We start from the raw sequence: 25074 nt of genomic DNA, 5'->3' as shown, positions 1-25074 counted from the left end.
TCCAATCCTTCTATGCCAAAGTGGGCCCGCAGATCAGTTTTAGTATTTGGATATTGCAAAGGAATCTTTTTATAGTGCTGACCATCTTGAAATCCCTTATGCCTTAAACATGTATTTCTTTTAAACAGTTTAATCTTTGCACACTACTTTCTCAATATTTAGCCTAGGATGAGTAGTTTATCAAGTAGGTTGGAAGAGGTTGACAAAGCCCAGGTTTGAGCACTTAACAATCTCTACACATTTGTTTTAGTTCACTTACCTTGTCAAATAAAACCTGAAGAGTAGTATCTGGCTGTCACACTGCCCCACGGGTTCTCACCCCCCATATTATATGTGTATGTATAAGTATGTATAAATAACTCAACCGAACTTCCAATACTTTACTTTTTAAAATCCTATCCCCAATTTTGTTTTGGTGAAGGACATCTATGTAAACCCTCTGAATTAAAAAGATTTTCCTTTCCCATATGTGTTAGGTTTAATGGTCTATTACAATGCCATTTTGAGTTAAGAGAAATAAGGAACTTAGTAATTGTTTTTAAACCAACTGGAAGTCACGATGCACAGTAAGGTCCCACAACATACTAAGTGACTACAATACTGCTGTCACACTTGCTGTATATTTAGAATTTAAAGCCCAGTTAAAGCCAACATTGCTACTCTCTGGTTAGGAAAAACATCTTTTCAGGAACAGGTGGAAAAAAGCTTGCACATGTTGATTCAACCTGGGAAGGCTACAGTACGAAGAGCATGCTTTCTAAAGCAAAGAACATTCCTTTAGTTCTCAAAAAAACTGTGATAATTAGAGGTTTTGGACACAAGCTGATAGCTACTTGCCACAATATGCTATCTGTAGGCCCTCAGTTGAGATTAATTTGAAATTGTTAGTAATCAACAACTGCTATTTTCATAGAGAATTGGAATTCAACCACCTCTGTGACAATTCAAGACCAGATCCAAAACAAACCAGTCAATCACTGTTTTAGCTTTTGGGGATGCTTATTTCCTCACTGGTGGTAATACAGAAACTTTTGGAATTGGGGTCTGTTCTGAAGTAGGTCTCTAGAGGGCCACTGAAGGATAGAGCTTGGCCTGGTGTGTAGCTTCTGGCCTCATTCTCAGCTTCCTGCTCCACTGTGACTTTTTGAGCCTGTCATACATTCTTCCAGAAACTCCACTATGTCTAGAAGGGAAACAAGTACCTCACAAACTTTCCCTTTGCTTCTGTCTCCTGTCATGGTCACAGCAATACAGAAGTGATTTCTTCTGATACTCACGGTTTGTAAAGATACAGTGACGAGACTATGTGGGTAGTCTTAAACAAATCAATAAAATATCACCTCCAAACGTATCTTGCCATGTCCACACATTAATGTAGATAAGTACTCTAGTTATAATGGCCACCCTGTACGTTTTATACCCTGCTTTAAGAAAACAAAACTAGAAAGATTTTGACAATTCACTTTTTATTACATAGCAGACATATGAACTAACCAGAGTAGGGTGATTACCTCCACTTTTAAATACGATAGTTCTCTTTTCTCCAAAAGGTACTGGAATGGCATGTCAGTTTATTTCAGAATTAGTTTAGAGCAAAGGAGAAACAATATGAAGTTTTTTCTCAGAAGCTAGTCAGTTTCCGGTGAAGGTCACAGGGTCATTGCCAGCACCACTTTGAGAACATGTATTATTACTAGATGATACGAAAGTAAGAGAAGAGTGGCCCCTAAGTATTTTCAGATTGCAAAGATGGAGAAACTTCCCAAGGGCGTTTGTGAAGCTTAAGTTCTTGATAAGCGGGAATATTTTCTGTGCATCCAGGAAATGTAAACAGTGCACTTTGGTGTGGGTATTTGCTTTGTGGGAACTACTTTTAGCAGATGGTATACGGGATTTTAAAAGTTTCTGAAAACTGTCTTGACTGCCTAGTTGCCTTTGCAATGTTTAGAGAAATATCAAGAGAATATACTATTGAACTCCACTGTCAAACTTTTTGTTCATAGACCAAGGGAGATTTTATTATCCCCCTGAAGGATTTGTGAGGCAGGAGGGACAAGACACAACTTCAGTTTGAGGTAGGTAAAATACATGACTCTCCATATGACATCTGCCCACCTTATGGTTCACACCGTATTTCATCAGTGCCACAACACACTAAGGGACATATAATCCCTAACATCCAACTGTGGTTCTGCAAACCACTGCCAAGTTCAACTGATTCCATGCTCTTCTAGAAGCTCTACCTTCAATGAACCATTGCTCATTTTCTTCTAGAATCTTGGGATTATCTCAATAACAAGTGCTAGCATATTATACTTCATATACATTAGTCTCATCTTTAATGTACATTATGAATAAAGAGAAAGTACTCAGATTTTCTATTTTCAATGGTCACATACCATATCAAGTGTGTAAATGTTTCCTAAAACATATTATTTACAATTATTAAATATTTTTCACAAATAGTGGCAAAGATGTGTTGGACTCTGTAACTTGGAAAGGTTAATTCATGGAAATATGTGTCATCCTATAGTATGAGACTAATTTTATTATGAAGATGGAGAAATTTATAAATTTCATATTCTTACTAACCTCAGCAGGAAACAACTTGAATGGAATCATATAAGGTAGTTTCTGGTAAAGGTAGAAAAGATAGTAGCAAGACACTGGACTGGAGTTTAAAAGACGAATTTGACTTATATGTGGCCTTTGACTATCTTGCAAGACTACTTGGAAGTAAGACATGTCCTTGCCCTGTCAATGACACAGATGAAACTCATCAGGAACCAAACGCTAACACAGAACATATTGTGAGACATGGATTGAAGACTCAAGCCAGCTAGGTAACAGGGAGAACATGTGGAGCTTGCTGGCTCTGGGTCTCAACGGCCCCCTCCCGCTCCTGTAAACTGTCGTTAGCAGAGGCCAGCTGCCTGGTGTGCTTTACTACTTCTCCACATCCCACCACAGCACAGAGCTGAATATTCTGTGGGCTTCACAACCCCTACACCACCCTGTGGCTTGGAAAATAGGAGTCAGTGTTTACACATCGACAATGCTAATTGCTCTCTTTTATAAAATCTTGTAGCTTTGTATCTTTCCTACACTCCCAAGAGCTCATACTTTGAAAGAGCAGGATGGTAGGGTAGAAATAAGCTGCTATACACAGTTAACTGTTTTATATGTTACAAGAGACAGTGTAAGTTAACTATGTCTCTTCTCATTTCCACATACACTGTCTGAAATGTCAAATTCCACAGAACATCTTGGACTAGATCCTTTACTCTCTCCTTTTCATGAGATGTGTTCTAACTTAGGAAAAACGTTGACAACACTTCTGGAAAATTCAGTTGGCAGCAGAGATGCACAGCAGGTGGCCACCCGGAAACCAGACCTTGAAAGGTTACTGTGCACAAATATGTTGATGAGGGAGTCCTACTTCTGGGATGTCCTGAAAATCCTTGACCTAATATGAAGCCTAAGATGCAGTTCAGAGTAGAGTAATTACCATAATATGATTTCCTGTCCAAAGTAGAATACACGTTTTAACTCATTACTGACATTCTAAAGATCTTTTTGAAAACAGATAAGCCCAAGAAAACACAAAGTAAGCTTCCTCGATGTTACCCTAGACTGCAATCCATATAGCTTCAAGCAGTCTGTAAAAGCTGGTGGTCTAGCAAGCTTTGTGCCTGTTTGGGCTACAGAGTGATAGATACATGCTGCTTTAAAGAAGCCTTCAAGTTCAGCACTTTGTGTTTCTGTAGGAATTTCATTTCTAAGAAAAAGTTTCTCTTTTACTCTTAAAGGAGCAGCCAAAACCAGTATTTAAATGATAAATGTGTGTAGTAAGCGTTTTCAGGTAGATTTAACTCCTCTTAGCTTTGAAACAGCACTGGATTCCCAGCTGACCCTGATGAACTGGTGAACACCATCGTCTACGTGCCCTTTGATATGCACGCTTCATTGCCAGTCTTCTCACATCCATATTACAAACTGTCAAAGCTGAGCGATACTTAAGACCATAGTATCCAGACTGAGCAGGTATGAGATGTGTTTATCATCTACAAACGTCAGAAGTGATTCCAGTTTAAGATGACAGAAAAGAAACCAGATTTAAAGTGATGCACTAAAAACACAACAAACCCATCTTTGTGATAACTACAATGGTTGCTCTATTTGGAAGGCTTGACACTAAGAGAATGAAAACCACATGAATTATTAGTCTATCATTGTTCCACTGCTTTTTCCATTCTTAGAATGATCTTTTTCATAGGACGGCATCTATGTCTTTGACCACACTTGACCAGAAGCCTCACTCTTATGTTAAAGAAAATATTTTTACACCTGTAATAATTTGCCAAGAATAGAGGTACTCTGGTTAGCAATCAAAATGGTTTAAATATGAATGCAATCCATAGAACAGTAACAACAAAAATAGAACAATTTTTCTCAATAAAAATAGGCCAGTTGTTAGAAGGTCTCATTCTGTGAAGACATTTTCAGCCCTAGTGAAAGGAGCCTGTGGAATTCGCCAGCTCTGGGTTCTACTTCATACCCTCAAGAACCTTATGAAAAGTAGTCCCGACAACAGAATGACGTTTGCCAGAGTGTAATACTGGATGACAGAACTGAGGTTGATCGCTATAATCACATTTCCGTGTATTAAACTGTTACATCTTAATTATTTATATAGCTCATTGGTCCAAAAGCATAAAAATAGAGAACAGCATCTCAAAATTTATCTCATTTCATGTTCAGAGATAAAAGGGTTAACTATTCTTCCCGTTATTTTCTGGAGGCAAGTCCTTGTTTATAGAGTCTGATGGCAATCACACACTGGTAGTTTCCAAAGCTACTGTATGAAGAGGATGCTGAAGGCCATCACTATACAGCATACGGCAACATAGGGACTCTTGCGCTCACCTGTTGAAAAAAGGAAGACGTTCACCTTAGTTGAACGAATGACTAATATGGATATGATAAGGTTACTACTGAGAGATGAGAGAACAAGGAGCCAGAAGCAACATAAAACAAGCTCAATACAAACTGGTTAACAAGGTGTTAGAACTGCAGCCCAACACAAGGCAACAAAAACCAAAACCATTCTTATCATGTGCTGTGTCCATGTGCCTTCATGCCACATTGCATGGTGGAGGTTAGAGGACAACTTTGGAGTGGGCTCTTAACTTTCTTTCCAACTGTCTATGAATTCTGGATATTGAACTCGGGTTATCAGGCACGTGCTTCTTCATGTTGAGCCATCCTGCGGGCCCATCCCAAGATTTTATTTTGTTATTATTGTTTTTGTAACTCTGTGTAGTTTGCAGGTGTGAACTATGTAGATGACATCACATCTCAATGTAAAAAGGCTGGACATGGCTAACTGCCGAGCTATTTCCGAGACTTGTTCCTGAAAGTACCAAGGCTGTGCCCCTATAGAATGGAGTAGAGAGCCAAAGAAATGCTCTCCAGCAACTCAGAGCCAAAGGATAGTTAGCTCTCTTTCTGGGAACAAAACAAAACAAATCAACCAAACCAAAACCCAAAAAACACAAAAAGGAATTTCTATCTTAGGAATCTAATGCACAGCATTCAGCAATATCTTTTTTATATCATGGTACCAGTTCATGACATTTGTAGAGTTTAGAAGCCACTCATATGTGAAGACCAGCAAGATTGCCAACATTATCCCATTTAAAAAAAATAGGCATAAGCTCCCCCAAGGTGATGACTACTTCTGATAGATATGGTACCAAGTCTTTTACAGTCAAACATTGTTTATTCAAAATGTTTGGGATGAGAAGGTTTTTCCATTTGGGAGATTTTTGGAATAACTGACTACATTTCATTGATTGAGTATCCCTAAAAAGCTGGAAATTCTCTCACGTCTGAATATTTTGGGTGTCATTTCCACTCACAAAGTTTCCGAAATCTCAATATTTCAATAATTTAAAAGTAGATGTTAAACACAGTAACTTCTTGAATGAGTCAATTCCACATTCATTTAAGAGTGTCTGTATTTGAGACTTTCCTTCACCTGATCTACAGATCTGATCTGGCTTGTGAAAATGTCTTGGTAGCACACAGACCCTGTAAGGGGAAGTCACCTCACTTTAATTGTTGCTGCTCTTTTAGTAACTGTAAGCTGTGCTGATTCAGAGGACAGCAGGCATAAGAAAGAAAGCAGCAGTCACATGGAAGCATCCGGGTTCTTTGCAAGCTTAAGACACCGCTCTGACTAGCCTTACGGTCTTCCATGATGTGTAGACTTCAATGCCTTATGACTAGGTACCTTAGTTCACCTTAGATCCTCAATACCTGGCTCCCATGAATGCCAACCTTGACACCCTCATTTAACTAAAATTCTCAAGGTTACTGTAATGTTCAGAGCCTCTTCATTGAGCCCACACTGATATGTTAATATGTTTATGTCTATTCAAAGCCAAAGTCACAAAAATATCACATATAGTTTAAAAAGCAGACATTTAGCCAGGGTTTTTGCCTACAATCCCCTCTTCCAGGAAGATCACCCAATCAATGTGGTCCACAAATGTGTCCTCAAATCTAAACCAAACCAAACCAAAAAAATAAAACCCCAAATTAAACCGTACTAAAGCAAAACAAAACCCAGATTTGGTGTTCTCAAAGTTTTTGTTTTTGCTTTTTTTAAAATTACCTTTGCCCCCTCCCCCATCAACAGACATTTAATAACCTTCCTTCTATTACAGGAGGATCTATACTGAAAATGGGGTTTTTAGAGTAACATTAACTAAAAAAAAAAATTAAAACAACACACTGGTTTACAATGCTAATTCATTAGGGCTAAAGTCCCACAAAGCACCTCACTGATCCATAAACTTTAGGTAGATGTTATAAAAGCCTGTTATTCTTTTCAGGGCTGGTATGTTCATTGCTTAGCACAGTCATAGTAAACACCCAAAGGGAGCAATTATCCCTGTAGTGAATTTTCCATCTGCTCAGTATTAATTATTGAGGAAATTCTTTTCTTTCTCATCTCATGACTTAGAATGCTATAATTTACAGATGGGTTCCATTTTCATGTTTTTCATTTTCTTAAAAGAGATTGCCATGTGGTAGAGCTAAACATCTTTAGTTGAACTTGAGTAAGAACATTGCTTGTCAGGTTGTTGCTTTGTGCAATGAATTGGAAACAGTTGCTGTCATGTGATATCTAGTAGTATAAGATGATCTGACTGTTCTGTTAAAATCGCATCCTTTTTTGTGTAGATATAGTGTCAAGAATAGAGAGGAGCAGGTGCTTGAAAACGGTGTCTCAGCACCAGAGTTTTCAAGGCTAGTTTGCTAAAATAAAGCAAATGCTTTCATTCTTGTTAAGAAGAAACACTTTTAAGTGAGCCATTCAGAATGGGGGGGGGGCATATAAATAAATAAGCAAGCACAAAGAAAAGGAATTTATACCAAGGCAGAAGAACAGCATATTTGAGGAAATCATTAAGACAGATATATACTACATGTCTGAAGCTTTAAGCTACACCCCCTTCTAGTCATAATTATGAACAGAAAGGACACTTGGGTTGGCTATTAAACAGAATTGTCTATATGTTTAATTCCTACATAAAATGGACCTAAAATGCATCTTTATGTTTTCTTTTGGAGTTGGCAACTTTCTATGATGGAGATGAAAACTCAGCTCCTCAGTGCCAGATCTCTGGTGTCTCTCTTGCAGTTAGACTTAGGTTCTTAACTACCTTGTTCTTGGTAATACTTTTGGTTATATATACTTTACCAGGGTGACTTGACTCCTAGGCAGTTTGGTTTACTTATACTTAGCGATGAGCATTAGGCACTGAGGGTGGTGATCTGCTTCTCTTCTTGGTTCTTTTTGAAGTTTTCAAGATTTCTTCTGTTATTTTTGGGTTTGTAGCCATTATTTGTGACTCAGTGGCAGACAAGTCTCTATAAAAATCTCTGTAAATCTAGGTCAGGCCTTTCAAATGCTAGCATCACTATCATGTTGGACTGGATACTTTTATTGGGAATGGCCATATACACACTGAATGATATTTAGGGTACTCAGTAACCTAAACATATTCACTCTATGTCCCAGACTCTAGTTTTGACAATAAATTGTTCATGGTATGTCTAACTTCATGCCATGGAAATACAAAACTGTTATCTACAAAACTCATGCATAAAGAGTACAATAAAGAAACGCGGAAATCTCAAAAGTTTTTATTTTGGGGTGGGCGTGGGTTGAGACAGGGTTTCTCTGTGTAGTTTTGGTGCCTGTCCTGGATCTCACTCTGTAGACCAGGCTGGTCTTGAACTCACAGAGATCTGCCTGGCTCTGCCTCTCAAGTGCTGGGGTTAAAGGTGTGCGCCTGGCTAGAATCTCAAAAAGTTTCAAGTGACAGGGTTGGGCTGTAAGCTGAACACATATGCTAGAGTCCCAAATATTCCCTGAATAATAATCTCTTGTCTAGGCTACACATATTCTTTTGCTAATTTAAAGCCAATTATATTCCCCATGATAGAAAGATTCTCATGCTTATTTCCACAGGAAAGAAGAAAACATCACAAAGAACACAGAGGAATCAAAACTTCATGTTAAAAGCACACTTAATTGTCAGGGGGATAATACTTATTTCAAAGTGGCTTTGAATAAGGTATTTTTCTGTGAAATCCCTTGTTCTTATCAATTATCCAGAAGACATAGAAACTTAGGGATAATTTAGTATTAGACTGCTAATTTCTCTTAGGAACTTGCCTATCATCTAAAAGTCCAATGGAAGAAAACCTTTTCTAAAAATTAGTTCAATGATTAACAAACAATGTCTGAACACTGAAGACTAATTTATACCTCAACTGTGCTTAGGTATGTTACACTGGTTCCCAGGTCTTTAGAAAAACGTCTAAGTATTGTTCAGCTTGGTTTGTACTGTGAAACTCAACAACTTTGTTTCCTGTTACACACCATCTTCTAAGCTTTTTATGTCTCCAAGAAGCTGGAAACAGAAAACTGTAGATGTAACCAATCGTCTTTTTAAAATAAGAAACACAGAGCCAATGTAAAAGAGAAAGCCGAGAGGTCAGAGCTCAGAGATAAAATCTTACCTCCTGTAGTGCTCCTAGCTTCTCCGAGCGAGGGCTACTTCCTGTTTGTCCGTGTTTAAATATTCTTTCTGTTCTGCCTTCTCATTGGTTGTAAACCCAACCACATGACTGCCTCATCACTGCCTGTAAGTACCGCCCTCCAGGTCTTAAAGGTGTATGTCTCCAATACTGGCTGTATCCCTGAACACACAGAAATCTACCTAGCTCTTCTAACCACCACGCTCTTGCTATGGCTCTAATAGCTCTGACCCCAGGGCAACTTTATTTATTAACATAAAATTAAAATCACATTTCAGTACAAATAAAATATCACCATAGAAAACAAAAAAACAAAACAAAACAGGAGACCCTAGGAACAAGGGATGGTTTCCCTCAGGAATGGGACTTGTATATCCTTAATCCTAACTCAAGGGTTAAGTTTGGGGCATGTGGTCTGTTGATAAACTAGCTAAAAAGACAGATGTATTTTTTACATTATGAAATTAACTGTGTTTTGACAGAAGAAAGTGGTTTCACAGAAATTAAAGGCTAATAAAATACATACTTATATGTATTTATGCATATATATATATATATATATATATATATATATATATATATATATCATGCAAATAATTCCAAGGAGGACAACAGATTTCATTTTCAGTCTAAGTACAAATGCTACAAAGTATTTTTTAATTAGACATGTTAAAAATGATATAACCAATTATTAAAAACTACTAGTACTTTTGAATTGCATTTCATTTATTTACTGATCATTGAATTTATGTGAACAGTGTCAAGTGTGAGGACAAAAATAAGACATTAACCCAACGTATCACAGGCATACTTAAAATGTAAATAATCTTACTATTTCTATTAGATGTGAAGCTCACCCTTAGTTATCCAAACAGTATCATAAGGGTAAAGGACCCTGCTACCAAGCCTGCCTCTGCAGGAACCACGTGTGGGAAGGAGTAAAGTAGCCACTACAAGCTGTGCTCTGAACTTCACATGTACAGTGCGACATGTGCACCCTCACCCTTATACAAATATATATATATATATATAAAAACGCCCCAAAACCTTAAAAAAATGTAACAAAAGCTTTAAAATTCTGATTTATAAATTATTAAAATAGCATACATGATCCAAAAGAGCATGGTATAAACATGAAACATGTACTAACAATACTGTCTAAATTTGCTGCAAGTCCAGAGACATGTGGGATCTGATACTTGATTTCAATATGTTAATTCATTAAACTTCAAGTTCCTTATCACTTTCAGAAGCAGAAAAGTTATATTAATTAAGTAGTAATTTTGAGAAAATGGAATATAGTACTAGAAGATTTATTTCTTACAGAATATAGCTCCGTGTTTTATTATTTTTCCAACCTCCTGTTAATAAAACATTGCAAAGTCTCCCATTACATCTACTTTTAAATAGCAGAAAGAAAACTGATTGGGAGAATTCTGTAAATTCTTGCAAAAAGTGTACAGAGGATTGAGAAGCCTAAAACTGACATCTGATTGCCATGCATATAATATAACTAAAGTGGCCAATAATTTACAGCTGAAGAAATGAATGGAGATTAGACACTTACCAATTCGGGCACACTTCCAAAATATTCCCAATAGTCTACACAGGATAAAAAAGAACAAAACGTTTCCTGATTACTGGGAAAGCCAGTTCATTCCTGACAACATCACAAAGAACAATAATTCTATATACTGGATTTTAACATCTGCTTGTTGGACATGGAGTCATCATTTATATATGAAAATAGGACAGGATACACCACAAACTACCATTGGACAGAAGTTACTATTAACTGGACTTTATGTGTGTCACAGGTCAGAACTAGGGTAAGTTAATGTAAAAGTGGTGAAATTTATGCAAGAACTCACTGAATTAATTCAATTAACTTCAAGTTCCTCATCACTTTCAAAAGTAGAAAAAATTACTTGTTAATTTAAGTAGTAATTCTGAGAAAATGACACATGAAGATAGTTTTTAGATGTGTTTTTTGTAATATACTAGAAGATTTATTTCATTAATCTATAATTGTATACTCTTAATGCAGTCCTTTCCTGTGCTTTTCAACAAGGAAATTAACATAAATGTGTGGTTACATTTTTAATATAATGAAAATTATTAGTTTAGGTGGAAGTAAGCATGATTTTATTAAGTGTGACATTTAAAATATATATTCTAGGAATAACAATTAAAACAAAGATGTTCTTTTTAATTCCATGAATAAAACAATTATGAATTAAATATACACACATAAAGGACATCACTTATTTGGAATACATAAAAAACAACAGCTTTGGCAAAAGCAAATGAGCCATCAACAGAGAAATTTCAAAAAACAGTACAGCTACCATTTTGCTGGTTTGAGAATAATATTACACATACCTGTAATTATATTTATCTATTTTTATAATTATGTTTATAAATGGTGTACTAATTAAGACAAATTAACCTTACTTATTCCTTATATGAAGACTGGATCAATAAAATCATAGAACTTATATTTCAGGGATATTTCTATACTTTTTCCTTCAAAGAAAGATGGTCAATGAATCATCCCATGTAAACAGCAAGCTAACAGCCAAATACAAGTCTGAAAATAATCTAAGCTACTGCCAAGGCCAGACTGTGTTGTAACTCAGCCCTACTTATTGCTGTGGGGCTGTGAGGATGCTCTTTATCTCTTTACTAACAATCTCCATGCCCGCAGCACTTTGTGAGGAGTAAATGATTATATAGAGTCCGTGTTCAGGAATGTCAGGACTAAAGGATCATGGGACAGAACTCTAGGTACTACTCAGAAATGGCTTATTCTTTACCGAAGAGTAGAAAACTGAGGTCACCCATGCAAAGCCATGTGTGTTGATTCTAGGCACCTATGGGTCACAATAAACACTAAGGATCTGAAGCTACTCTGGTTGAATGAGTTGAAGGACACAGCGAGGTATCTGAAGCACCTTCATGGGAAACTCAGGACCCTGAACAGTTTGAAATCACTGACCACAAAAAGCAGGTCTTTCCAGGCCTGATATTCTAGAAACAAGGAGCATTTTTGAATCCTAACTTGGACTTAGTTCAGACCTATAAAGCATAAGTGAGTTGCTTCAGTGAGTTTCCTAAGATATGCATCTGTAACATCTAGCATGCTGTTTATTTTATTTTTTTTAAAGGAATTTTTTGTTGCTAAAAAGCACTCCAATCAGTTGCTTAATTTCTATGGCTTGAATGTATCTGCATCTGCTGATAATGCTGTTAGGGTTAGGAGAGTGGGAGGAAACTAGCTAAGAAGCAGTCTTTCAGTGCAGCCCTGTTCTAGACCATTTGAATCAGCTTTTAGAAAATGGAGTTAAATTTAAATAGTGAAGTCACCAAAAATGCATCACATCAGATATCTAGGTAACTCCACCTAAGCATGGTAAATACAATGACAAATGTATTGTGAGTCTCAGAGAAAACAAGTAAAGGAAAGAGAATCTAGTAATTACCTTTACAGTAAAGTAGTTCTGATCTATAAGTAAAATTGTTTCTAATCACTTTAGCTTATACTTTAAAATGTATAAACAGGAAAGCCTTTTGGGGGCCTTTAATGTAGGAGAAATATACTACTACTCAACCTGGACTGTAAGGTTGGTAGCCCTGATAACTCCTTGATCAATGTAGCATGTTATGGATACATTCCTACTCCCAAAGAAAAGAGGGGCAGATATGTCCACATGCAACTTCCCTTTGAATGAAAAATTTCATGACAGCACTAGAAAAGATAAATACTTGATTGGAATTTGAATAGTGACTACTTCATAAGAACTCCTATTTTCCTAGATCTTACTAATTATATTAGAATTCCAAATAACTGATTAACAGAATAAAACGCTAGGAACTCAGAGAAGAGGGTGGAACGGGGAAAATCATGTTTACCAAGTTAATGGGGCATTGTGATGACAACTGATAGATACTTAACATGTTTCATCTTTAGTTAGATAAATCTCTGGTCTGCTTTTATTCAGTAGGTGAAATATCAAGTCACACTGGGTCATTTTTGAAATTTACTTATTAATTTAGTAAGGTACCGCAAATATATTTCAGAGCTTTAAAACATGAAGAAAATGTAAAAAGTTACTCAAAACTAAGTTATAAATAGAATTAAACTGTCTAATGACTTTCATGGTAATTTACATCTGATGTTGGTGAGAACTGACTTGACTGATATCATTAGTAACATACCCAGTTTTATTTCTGTCCAGGAGGCTGGGTGCCAAGGATCGGATATAAGCACACGTACATATAAGCAGCAAGATTACAGTCAACAGACTCTGAAAATTGAAAATGGCAGACTATAAAGAGAGAGAGAGAAAAAAACCAAATTAATATCACAAGAGAAAACTTTGTATCCAAAAAATGCCAGACAATTCCACATTACAGGCAAACAAGATGTTGTACAACATGAAAACCAGCACCATGAAGTCTTTCAAGATATTCTTTTCTTGCATTCTTTACGGTAAAGAATGCAGGAGATGCAGTAGAAAATGTCAATTCATGAACGTGAATGTCATGGATTCAAAACGTCTGAGCACAGTAGACTCAGTATATAATTAACACAGATGTTCAAGGCATGCAGCGTACTAGACAGCAAACAGTGTGGTGTCCACATGCTGCCAGTGGCTGGCTCTGTGACTCCAGGGGATCATTGTGCTCTTAGTCTTCATTTGGAATTTACAAACCTGGGCAGAGCCAGGGAGAAAGATTAAATACTGACTAAAGTTTCTTTCAGCTCAACTTTTTGCCTGGGATAAGCATAAATTATGAAATCATGTTCCAAGCCTTGACAAATATTAAGATTATTAGACATTGGTGAAAGAAAAGCACCTGCCTTTCCTTTTCACCTATTTATAATTTCCTCTATTGTAAAGTTTTAATAGGAATCTTATTATATATTTAAACAGGCAAACAGGAAACCATATATTACAAGTGTAAATAAACTGGAGTTTGGCTCATTCTATCAATATTCAGGCTCTGTTGAGGAGCAACAAGTGCCCTAACTGCTGAGTCCTCTCTAGACTCTCAGCTCAGCTCTGTCAGGAAGTCTCCAGGAATCCAGCTGTCCTCTGTATTTCACACACAGTTCTTTTCATGGCCTAGGCCACTTCTGAACTGGAGATCCTCCTCCTTTGCCTCTCAAGTGCTGGGATTACAGGTGAACACCCATGCTCTTCCTTAGCAATCTCTTCTCTATCCCTCACTCACAAAGCAATTGGCACTTCCATTATACAAGTCACACCCAAAGTGCAAACACTGTCCTATCAGTCTGTCAATCGCTAACACCTGGCCACATGTCTGAAGCATAGTGCAAATCCAAAGAAAGATGTTTCACTCCTAACACTTCTGAGAAGTTGTAATAGCATCACAGTATATGATAAAAACTCTTCCATTATTAGGCTCTTCCATTAGTAGGCACATAAAATACAAGAATTCCACTCAGCAATTAACAGGATGCCTATTTAGTAAATTTAGAAGTAAAAATAGATTTCTTTTTTCTTTTTTTTTGTTTCTGAAGACAGGGTTTCTTTGTGTAAAAGCTCTAGCTATCCTGGAACTTGCTTTGTAGACCAGGCTGGCCTCAAGCTCCCAGAGAACCACTGGCCTTGCCTCCGAGTGCTGGGGGTTAAAGGCATGTGCCACCATGGCCTGGCTAGATTTCTTAAAAACCAGGAGGAATATGTCATAATTATTTTTCAAAGGTAAAATTGCTACTTGTAAATGAGCTTTACTTGAAAATCTCAGGAGCTAGTAAAAAATGCTATAAACATCAAGGGAATTAAGCAAGGTAAGAGGAGTACAAGACCAAATCGCACACATCAATAACCTTCGTAATTGTAATATTAACCAAATGAAAGATGAAATAGAAAAAAAAAAGACTATAAAGATAGGAACTAGAACAAAAGAAACATCTTAGAAGGAGGAGGAGGAAAGTACCCCCAAACCCCAACAATCACCTTAAAACACATAGAAGGCCACTGTGTAGAATTAGGATAGACCGAACGGAACGCTGTGAAGCTAACCTATAAAATGAACTTAATAACAACACATGACTTCTGAAACAGGCAGCTGATTCTCAAGGTTAAATGTGAAAAAATAAGCAACAGACAGGAGAATTTTAAGAAGCCCTGTCAGGAATTACTAAAATTATTTTTACATATTTTTATAATTAAAACATTACTGAAAAAATGTAAGGATCGCACATTACCAATAGCGTTTTGTGTGTGCAATTTCATGGATTTGTGCTTGCATGTGGAGACCAGAGGTTGAAGCTCAGCATCTTCCTGCCACCTTCTACCTTCGTTTTTAAGGCAGGATCTCTCATGAAACTTGAACTTTGTTAATTCAGCTAACCTGGCTGGACAGCAAGTTTCTCAGTCTCCTGTCTCTGTCTTCCCAGCCATCGGATTATTGGCCCACTTTTGAAAATGTAGGCACCGGGGGTTGAATTCAGGTTCTCACGCTTGCCCCTTAAGCAACCCACCTACTCAGCCATTTCCCTCGCCCCACTGACTAATATAATCAGTGACAAAAATGCTTATATACAAATTGTAGGGATTGGCAGACATGATACAAGATCTCAATGCTAGTATAGTTTTAGCCCTGTAAACATTGAGGCAAAGTGGGAGAATGAGGATGGCTGTGGATGGATTTTATTAGTGAGTGTTAGTTTTATGGTCTGAAAAGGATGAACAAAAACATTTGTAATCGCCATTTTAATGCTTGCTTTCCTATGTAAAAAATTTGTTCACGTACACAGCAAAGGTGATATTTAATATGTATTGGCTTTTAATTAAATTTGGTTTTAAGTTGGCATCTGTGAAAACAAGTGGTAACTGATAAAAAAGTAATAAATAGAAAACACTGCCAAAATGGTTGTCTTTCAAACATCATGTGACACATACACAAATACATTGATAATCTTTTCCCCTAGGCAAACAACAATATGCATATTTAGGATACACTCTGGGAAATGAAGTTGATACTGAGGATTTAAAGTTAGAGTGCATGAATCTATCCGTATTTTGGGCGTATTAACTAACAACTATTACTGACATTCATCTGGTATTCTTCTTTTTCAAAAAATAATTCATTTTATGTGCATTGGCATGAAGGTCTCAGATCCCTTGAACTGGAGTTACAGACAGGTGAGATGCCACGTGGGTGCTGGGAATTGAGCCCAGGTCCTCTGGAAGAGCAGCCAGTACTCTTAACCACTGAGCCATCTCTCCAGTGCCCATCTGGTATTCTTTTACACTGTCATCTTCATAGCCAACACAGTTATTATTATCTTTATGTTATAGATAACACACACACAGCAATTATCCAGTTAGAAAAGGTGGATACTTTCTAAACTAAACAGTAATATATTATAGCAACTGTAAGAGATTGCTTGGAACCCTGGGGATTAAGACAGGTTTTCAAAAGGAAACGCTTTAATAAGAAAGCAAATACATGACAATCCACAAATAATTTCATTTGGAAAGACCAAGAATATGGTAGGCTCCAGAAGAGACAACATGGCAGGCAGCATGTCTCTGTGTGGGGTGTGGAGGTCTGGCTAAGAAATTGTAGAAAAAATTAACAGACATATTTAAACAAAGGATTCCAGTGGTAAATGGCTAGTTTTACAATGCAGGTTTACTATGTTCCTAACAGGGTATCTAAATTGAGGATTTTTATCATGTATCCCCCCCTCCCACCAATGTCTTTAAAAATATGGTTAATGGTAAGACACCCAAGCTGGTCTCTCACTGATTGTGTGTGTAGGGGAAAGTAGAGTTGCCCATGAAATGCTGAGTATGCAAAAGCTCATCTTAGCCTTCTTTTTACCTTCCTGTGTTTGAAGGTTTTCATAATAAAAGATAAAACAACACTCACCATCATGCCTATTATTAAGTGGAATGTGTATATATACATTTGTGTGTGTACAATCATTTACAAATGAAAGCTGTTTACATGTACAAAATATATGATATATACAACTTCGCTCTGGGGTTTAAGAACTCTCTATTTTAAACAAATAATATTAAATGGTAAAGTCTTTCAGATGTACTTAGACTTAGGTCAAAAGACTGTTTTCTATGTTATGGACATCAGCCTGTCACCTGCAACATTTCTCCTAATGCTTAGCATCTGCTGTCTACTGATACAAACTTAGTCTCTGGGTTAAGAGAAACAGATGTCCTTATTTAGTAGAAAAATAAATGAGACTTTCCATATGAAAAGGTTAATAAGGGAAGAATAGAAGCTAAACAAAGAAAATACATGATAACAAAATAGAAAGTGGCAAATTTCATTAATGATAGGCATTACTGAGAAAAACTAATGTAGATTAGACCACTGAGGACACTATTTTGCTAATTATCCAGAAGTCCACAAAGTGTTGTGAATTTATATTTACTTGTCAAAGACAGTTTGGAGAAATAAGCAAAGACAAAATATCCTGATTATGTCAAAGGCCTAGGGTGTGATGGATCAATGTAATTTCTACCTAGTATTCACATCTATCACTACCTGCAACTCCAATGTTCTATCAGGAGCCTGACTTTGAGGGTGCTCATACCTTGAAGAGGTCGTATTGTTCTAACTCATTCTAAGACATACAATACATACATTTTCAAGAGGTTTGTACAGCTGAGTAAGTAAACTTGCTAACTGAAAACTCCAGATACTTAATTACTCTACAACTTAAAATGTTAGTTATAAGACATGTTAATTATCAAAAAGTCACAAATATATATGTTCTTGTGTGCTAGTTTGCTAATTACTGTTTTTGTTTTTTTTTTTTTTTTACCTTTTAAAATCCATGGGTAGTACATGTAAATTTAGATAGTTACAGGTATCAAAGTAAAATACAAAACCCTTCACAGGGTTCCGACCTCTTTTCTTTCCTAGAGCAATGGTTCTCAACTTTCCTAAGGCTGCGATACTTTAATACAGCTCCTCATGTTGTGGTGACCCCCCAACCATAAAATTATTTTCATTGCAACTTCATAACTATAATTTTGCTACTGTTATGAATCATAATGTAAATATCTGATATACAGGATATCTGATGTAATCCACAAAGGAGTTGTGACCCACAGGTTGAGAATCACTGCCCTAGAGTAACTAGAAGATGATCATTGTTATCTTTACACATAAAGAGACTCTAGCTTCTTTCCCACACATAAACATATATTTATGCAGATTTTGGTTTTAATGGGATGCTGCCACAAAAGACAACTTAGAATCAACATCTCCCATGTAAGCTGTTCATTCTTTTTAGCAGTTTAGGGTAGTGCCACCTTTCCTGATCTACTTTAATTTCTTACATGCAAAAAATTAATTTAATATATAAATAACAAATATAAATATTTGTTAACCTTCTCTGATAGGCACACTGCCTCCAAAACTTCACTCTTCTAGTGATGTGCAACAGCCACACAAAACCACCTCTTCCAGTGATGTGCAATGGTTACACTAAACCATCTAAATGATGTGCAATGGTTACACAAAACCACCTCTTCTAGTGATGTGCAATGGTTACACTAAACCATCTAAATGATGTGCAATGGCCAAACTAAACTATCTGTTCTAGTGATGTGTAACAGCCACACTAAACCATCTCTTCTAGTGATGTGCAATGGTTACACTAAACTATCTGTTCTAGTGATGTGCAATGGCTACATTATCTCTTCTAGTGATGTGTAACAGCCACACTAAACCATCTCTTCTAAGTGATGTGCAATGGTTACACTAAACTATTCTTGCACAGGTGCAGGTGTTCCTTAATGGGTTGTTGGTGAGAGATGGAGAGTACTGGAAATGCCGAGTTAAAAGTAACTTATGCATCATATTCTAAGTTCTACTCACCTGCATTCTATAAAAGTTGAACAAATTTGTATTTTCTAAAATATCCATAAAAATTTAAACAGCTCACATCTCTTAGAAAAATTGTCAAGTATGATGAATATAAAACTTATGCCCCCAATGAAATATTAGGCTCTTATTCTGCTAAAACTACTACAAATCTGGGGTCTTAAACCAATACAAATTTATTAGTACCTTGTATTTCTAAAGTGCTTTCCAGCCCTCTGATATTTTGACACATACATCACTATTTCTGTAGCTATGACCCTACTCTTCTCATCTGTTAAATGTCCTTGTGACTATATTGTCCTCTCCCCCACCCCAGAATAAACTTCCAAATGAAAATTTGGATGCAGTCTTGTCACATATGATTAGAAACATATTCGTGTGTGTGTGTGTGTGTGTGTGTGTGTGTGTGTGTGTGTGTGTGTGTGCGCAAGTATTGTTTTTTCATAGGGTACATTCTGTCTACCATATCTATAAATGTTTCTTTTTCATAAAGAAGTATCAAATGACAGTCCCTTGAATCAGGGGCACTCACTGGAAAACAATACTAAACACAACTAATAGTAACCTTAGGTTGGGACACAGAAACCCTTCCTTGACCTTAGATCACTCAGAACTGTGTTCTTAATTTTAGAACACTGTATTAGCGGCTCCTAAATTATTTTCCTCTTAAGTTCAATTATAACTCTCCACTGCAGACTTACCACCAACCATAACTAACCAGAGCTTCCAATAGCTTGGAATAAGCATGTTAGTGCCCTGAGTTAATATAGCCAGATGAGAAGCTACTTGATAATCTTTCTGAAGAAAAGCATTGTAGCCAGAAGGTTTAATGCTGGGGGATGTCTTTCTGTATGCTGAGAATTTATGTTGTTCCCACTGGTTAATAAATACGGTGCTTTGGCCTTAGAGGCAGGCAGGAAAGGAGAGTGATAGGAAGAAAAAGGCAGAGTATGGGGAGATGCGAGCCAGCTGCCGAAGGAGCAACATGTAATGGGACATAGGTAAAGCCACAGAACACATGGCAAAACATTAATAGAAATGGGTTAATTTAATATATAAGAATTAGCTAGCAAGAAGCCGGCCATAGTCCATACAGTTTGTAAATAATATTAAGCCTCTGTTCGTCTGAGCTGTGGGATCAGAGAGACCTTCCGACTACAAAGCACAATTTCTTAAATAGTGAAATAACAAAAGGGTCCCCAGGCATTCTTATTTCTAGAGCCATTCCGGAATGCTAATGCTATAGCCACCAAGTTTGGATATGGGACCTTGCTCTAGAATTATAAATAACAGCTTAGACATTGTTAATAGAACTTTTAAATTAAAAAATCTTAAGAAACCATCTCTAAACATTGGAAATATAGAGGAGGGGGTTTAGGGCCAAACAATAAATAAGTACAAAAATAAATCTTAAAAAAAAAAACAAAACCCACACAGGGAAATACATACATTAATATGGTACGCACTCTTTACCTATAATGATTGGTTACTGACAAGACTTAATTGACAGAAAGCTGTTTTAACTTACAGTATTTTCATAAGTATTAAATCACTTTGGCTCCTTGCAGATTTATTTTTATCATCAGCAAAACAAAATATTCACCTTATTTGCTGAGTAAGAGGCTTCTTTGTGTATTAGTCTTAGAGCTTCAAATATTTATTGCTCATGTTTAAAATAATTTTTTACTGGTTAATTTCCCCAGCTTAACTCAAGTACACTTTAAAATTAAGAGTTAAACTGCAAGGATGATCCCAGCTAAGACTACATACCTCTGTACTACAGAGGTATGTAGTTTGAACTGGCCATCTCCTGTGACAGGCAAGACTTCCAGTGGAGGGATTGGGACACCAACCTAGCCACGTAACCTTTGACCTGCAGTTTGTCCTGCCTACAGGATATGCTGAGTGGCACAGAGATTGTGGGAGTGGCCAATCAATGACTGTTCCAGCCTCACACACATGCCACAAGAGTTAGCTCACACTGACACTGCCCGGAGTACCAGAACCCAGAGGCTGGGTGGCCCAGAGAATTACGATAGAACTAAACACAACCGATAGAACTAAACACAACCGGAGAGAAAAAGATATCAGTGTAATGTTGCCTAATGATATTGTGCTCTACTCAAGAGATTGATGCCTAGCCTGTCATCAGAGAGCCTTCATCCATCAACTGATGGAAACAGATGCAGACAGCCACAGCCACAGATTTGTCCAAGCTCAGGGAATCCTGCTGAAAAGAGAGAGGAAGAACTGTCGGAGCCAGAGGGTCAAGGACATCACAAGTAAACCCACAGAATCAACTAACCTGGGCTCACAGAGTCTGAACTGACCACCAGGGACCCTACATAGTCTCTGAGTCTTTTGGGACCCTATTCTTCATATTGGGTTGCCTTGCCCAGGCTTAAAACCAGGCGACGTGCTTAGTCTTAGTGCAACTTGATATGCATGTTTTGTTGATATCCATGGGAGGCCTGCCATTTTCTGAACAGAAATGGAGGAAGAGAGGGTTGGAGGGTGGATAGGCAAAAGGAGAGGTTGGAGGGACTGGAAAGAGAGAAGGGAAGGGAAACTTTGGTCAGAATGTAAAATAAATAAACTAAACAAATTTTTAAGAGTTAAACACCGCTGGGCAGTAGTGGAGGACGCCTTTAATCCCAGAACTTGGGAGGCAGAGGCAGGTGGATCTCTGTGAGTTCAAGGCCAGCCTGGTCTACAGGGTGAGATCCAGGAAAGGTGCAAAGCTACACAGAGAAACCCTGTCTTGAAAAACCAAAAAAAAAAAAAAAAAAGATTTAAACACCGAAGGCAAAAATTCAAAACACTAGCTAGACTTGTTTTACATAAAACTAAAGTAGTTTATTCTTTTCTCAGGGTAGAAAAAAACACAGAATCAACACTCCTAACCTAATTATGATAAAATTTATACCACGCTGGAAAAATGGGTCAACATTTTATAATTTGCGAATCTAGGTCAGGTCAGCATTTTCCAACTACATTTTATTTAGAACTTCATATGTACTATTGTCTTTCAAAAATGGGAACCGCAAAAACGGAGATAAATATTAGCCTGCAAATACAAATACATCCTATCTACAACAGTGACACAAACTGCTGGAACACATAACCTGTCCTTCAGAATTCAGAGGCTACTGCACATCTGGATTACTTAACACATACATCGATCATTGAGTAAATCAACATTTCTGTTTCAGAAGTGCATAAAGACTCACTTCCCACTACAGAACTTTGGTGGTGAGTCAAGCTACACATCTCTGGCCGTGTCAGTCGCTAGCTAGTCCGAAGGTGGAACTAACACTTGACTAGTTGTTTTTAAAAAAATGGATTCTCCAGAGGATACCTCGATAAAATGACTGAAAAGATATTCGGAAGGGCAAAGAGCAAATCCTACTATGAAAAAATGTATTTTGCAATCAATAAAAGACAAAATAGAGGCCGGTAAAACAGAAAAGCTGAATACTGAGAGGCAGCCATGAATCCCTGGCTGTGCACTAGAACCAATCAAGCTTTAACATACAACCCCCCAAATTTAGATTTAAACTATAAAGAAACTACAATTTCAGGAAACTCAGAAGCATTTTATTGGTGGTTAAGCACTCTGAGAAATCACTGCATCTACATCACATTCCTATTAACCTTGTGCAATGGCTTTCAGAGTGAAGCTCATCAAACATTTTCCTAAGGTTAAATTTATTTATATAATACTAAAGACACATGCTTTTCACTGTCCTTTTCATTGCGAAGACAACCAAAATTATCACCTAAGCTTTTCTCCCACAAACCTGTCTTTACTCTTGGATTTCCTGTGTGATTAATGGCACCTCTGACCAGTAGAAAGGACCAGGATATACAGTGACAAATGGAGCTGCTAATAAGTTTAAGACTTACCCTCTATGCCATTTAAAATCAGTATGGTCTTGGGCAATATCCTTAATTTTTTTTATGTGTTAAAATATTTATGGCCACTAACATCTCTAATAAACATTGTATACAATTATATTTTCTTACATCCCTTAAAAAAGTAAAACTTAGAGATTAACAAAAAGTCCTATAGTTCAATAATACTATCCCACATCCTTGCACAGCCATTCTACATGTACAATATGCGTACAAATACATACAGTTCACCCTCCAATGTGGGTCATGCATCCACGACTCAAGTCATGGATTAAAGAAAAAATTGGAAAAGAAAGTTGCACATGTGCACTAAATACACCAGACATTTTTCTTGTTACTATTCTGTAGGGAGACATGAAGATAAACTTTGAGTCCTGGCTTTACTCTTTAGGTATGTGAGTCTAGGCAACTCAGTCACCCTACTTTTCAGTTCCTTTACCTGTAAATATCTTAGACGTCAGGAGTTGAAAGGAAGACAATGCTTAGGAACTCCTTCTTTAAAACAGAACCTGATACACATCAAGTACTAGTAAATAGGAGCTTATGTTTTGTTATTTTTTTTTTTTTAAAAGTTAAATACCATCAATCTTAAACTAACTTGACTTTACATAGTATGAAGGACAGGATGAGGAACGCACCTTCGACTTGTTCTGTGAGCAAAGAAATTCTACTTCAGTTTCTTGGTAATAGGCAAGAAAGCTTTCTTCTAAGTTTAGTAACAGCTTATTAACAACATCCTTATGGGCAAGTGTATATTATTGTGCGGTAGGTAGCAAAAGAGGCTTCAATGGTCAATAAAACATTAACCCAGAAAACAAAAATGTTCCAATAAATGCTATCTCCTTTACCAGGTGCTAATCTTCTTTAGGAAATAACTCCAACTTATGCATAAACATAAGTAGTTGTCAAGAAAGTAGGAAGGACTAATTGAGCTTCTGACTATGGTTCTAAAGGCTGTATACTGTAGATGATGCTGGAGCAACTTCCAGGAAATCAAATTCACTATCTCTTTACCATAGAAACCCGGGTTGGGGGTGAGGGGGTGAGGGAGGTCATGGCTGCTTTGAGATGATAACACACATATGCTTTCCCTAGTACTATGTTTATAAATGGCTTCTAAATTCACCTAAGTGGTGGTGCAGGGGAATTTGACATTTACCCTAACACTGGCAATACGCCTTCATGCATAGTTTTCAGTATCCATCAGTAATTTCTACTTTATCTATGTCCTGGCCACATGGGGCTTCCCGTTCCTTGCCTTGAACTTTGTTGCTGCTCTTTTGTGATTTGCAGTGCAAACTTTTCTGAGGTCTAAACTATTAAATAATCCACAACACAAACATGAAATCCCAGTGAGGGTGGTGGTCTGCGAGGAAGGCTGTGGCCAGACAATACTATGAGGAAGCACATTAAGCTCCCACATGACAGATTCACCTTTGCAGGGTACTCAAATCACTAAAAACATCCGTTTGCAAAGGAGCACCATCAGAACTGAAAGAATGGTGTGGGAGGGGGCCTATCTCGCCTTGGATTCAACAGGTAAAACGGTGCAGGACCTAGAGTTAAGGAAGACAGCAATCCATTAATTACTACTGAAAGAAGAGGGTTGGGCGAAACACGGAACACATAAAATAAGGGGGGGGAAAGAAACTGAAACTCCAGCGTTTGAGTCAATGTCCACAGAGATAGGTAACCGACTGGTCGAACATGCCACCGCCATTGGACTAAACAACGCAGCAAGGCGACCTCTTCTCGAGAGGCCTAACCCACCACCCGGGCTCTCGGCCTGATGCTCCAGGATGAGCATCGGGGGCCGCAGGACGCCTCGGCCCGTGCAGCCTCGGGTCCCGGAGGATCGGGCTCCCGCCGGGGCTCCCGCGCCCCACAGCGCCCGCACCATCCCCGCCGCCGCCGCCGCCGCCGCGCGCGAGCCCGCAGCCCCTCCACGAAGCTGCACCGCGGCCCCGCAGCCTAGGTTCTTACCATAGTGAGGCCGGTGCTGGTCCAGCCACATCACCCTTCCGGGCCGGGGCGGAAGAGGATGCACGCCCGCTGCGCTTCCCGCTCTCTCCAGCCGCCCGGTTGGGCCTATCGCGGCGCCCCCGCCCAGCCTGTGCCATTCGGACTCCGTGATAGGCTCCCGTGACC

General features: G+C 37.8%; 1 protein-coding gene and 1 non-coding gene across 2 annotated transcripts; both read right to left on the bottom strand.

Annotated features, from left to right (window-relative positions):
- Window positions 1-1449: 1449 nt before the first annotated feature.
- Window positions 1450-25064, bottom strand: Tmem167a (transmembrane protein 167A). The gene is made up of 4 exons (XM_006980470.4): window positions 24910-25064; window positions 13336-13445; window positions 10685-10719; window positions 1450-4926 (listed from the first exon to the last, which is right to left on the bottom strand). The coding sequence occupies exons 1-4, from the start codon at window positions 24910-24912 to the stop codon at window positions 4856-4858; spliced, it is 219 nt and encodes a 72-aa protein (XP_006980532.1). The 5' UTR covers window positions 24913-25064; the 3' UTR covers window positions 1450-4855.
- Window positions 12699-12833, bottom strand: LOC121823028 (small nucleolar RNA U109). Its single transcript, XR_006064322.1, has one exon. It is a non-coding gene; the product is annotated as a small nucleolar RNA U109 (small nucleolar RNA).
- Window positions 25065-25074: the final 10 nt, after the last annotated feature.

Source organism: Peromyscus maniculatus, chromosome 15, assembly GCF_049852395.1.
Source record: "Peromyscus maniculatus bairdii isolate BWxNUB_F1_BW_parent chromosome 15, HU_Pman_BW_mat_3.1, whole genome shotgun sequence".
NCBI lineage: Eukaryota > Metazoa > Chordata > Mammalia > Rodentia > Cricetidae > Peromyscus > Peromyscus maniculatus.
Note: the sequence above shows the minus strand (reverse complement) of the source record. Positions and strands in the feature narration are given on the sequence as shown.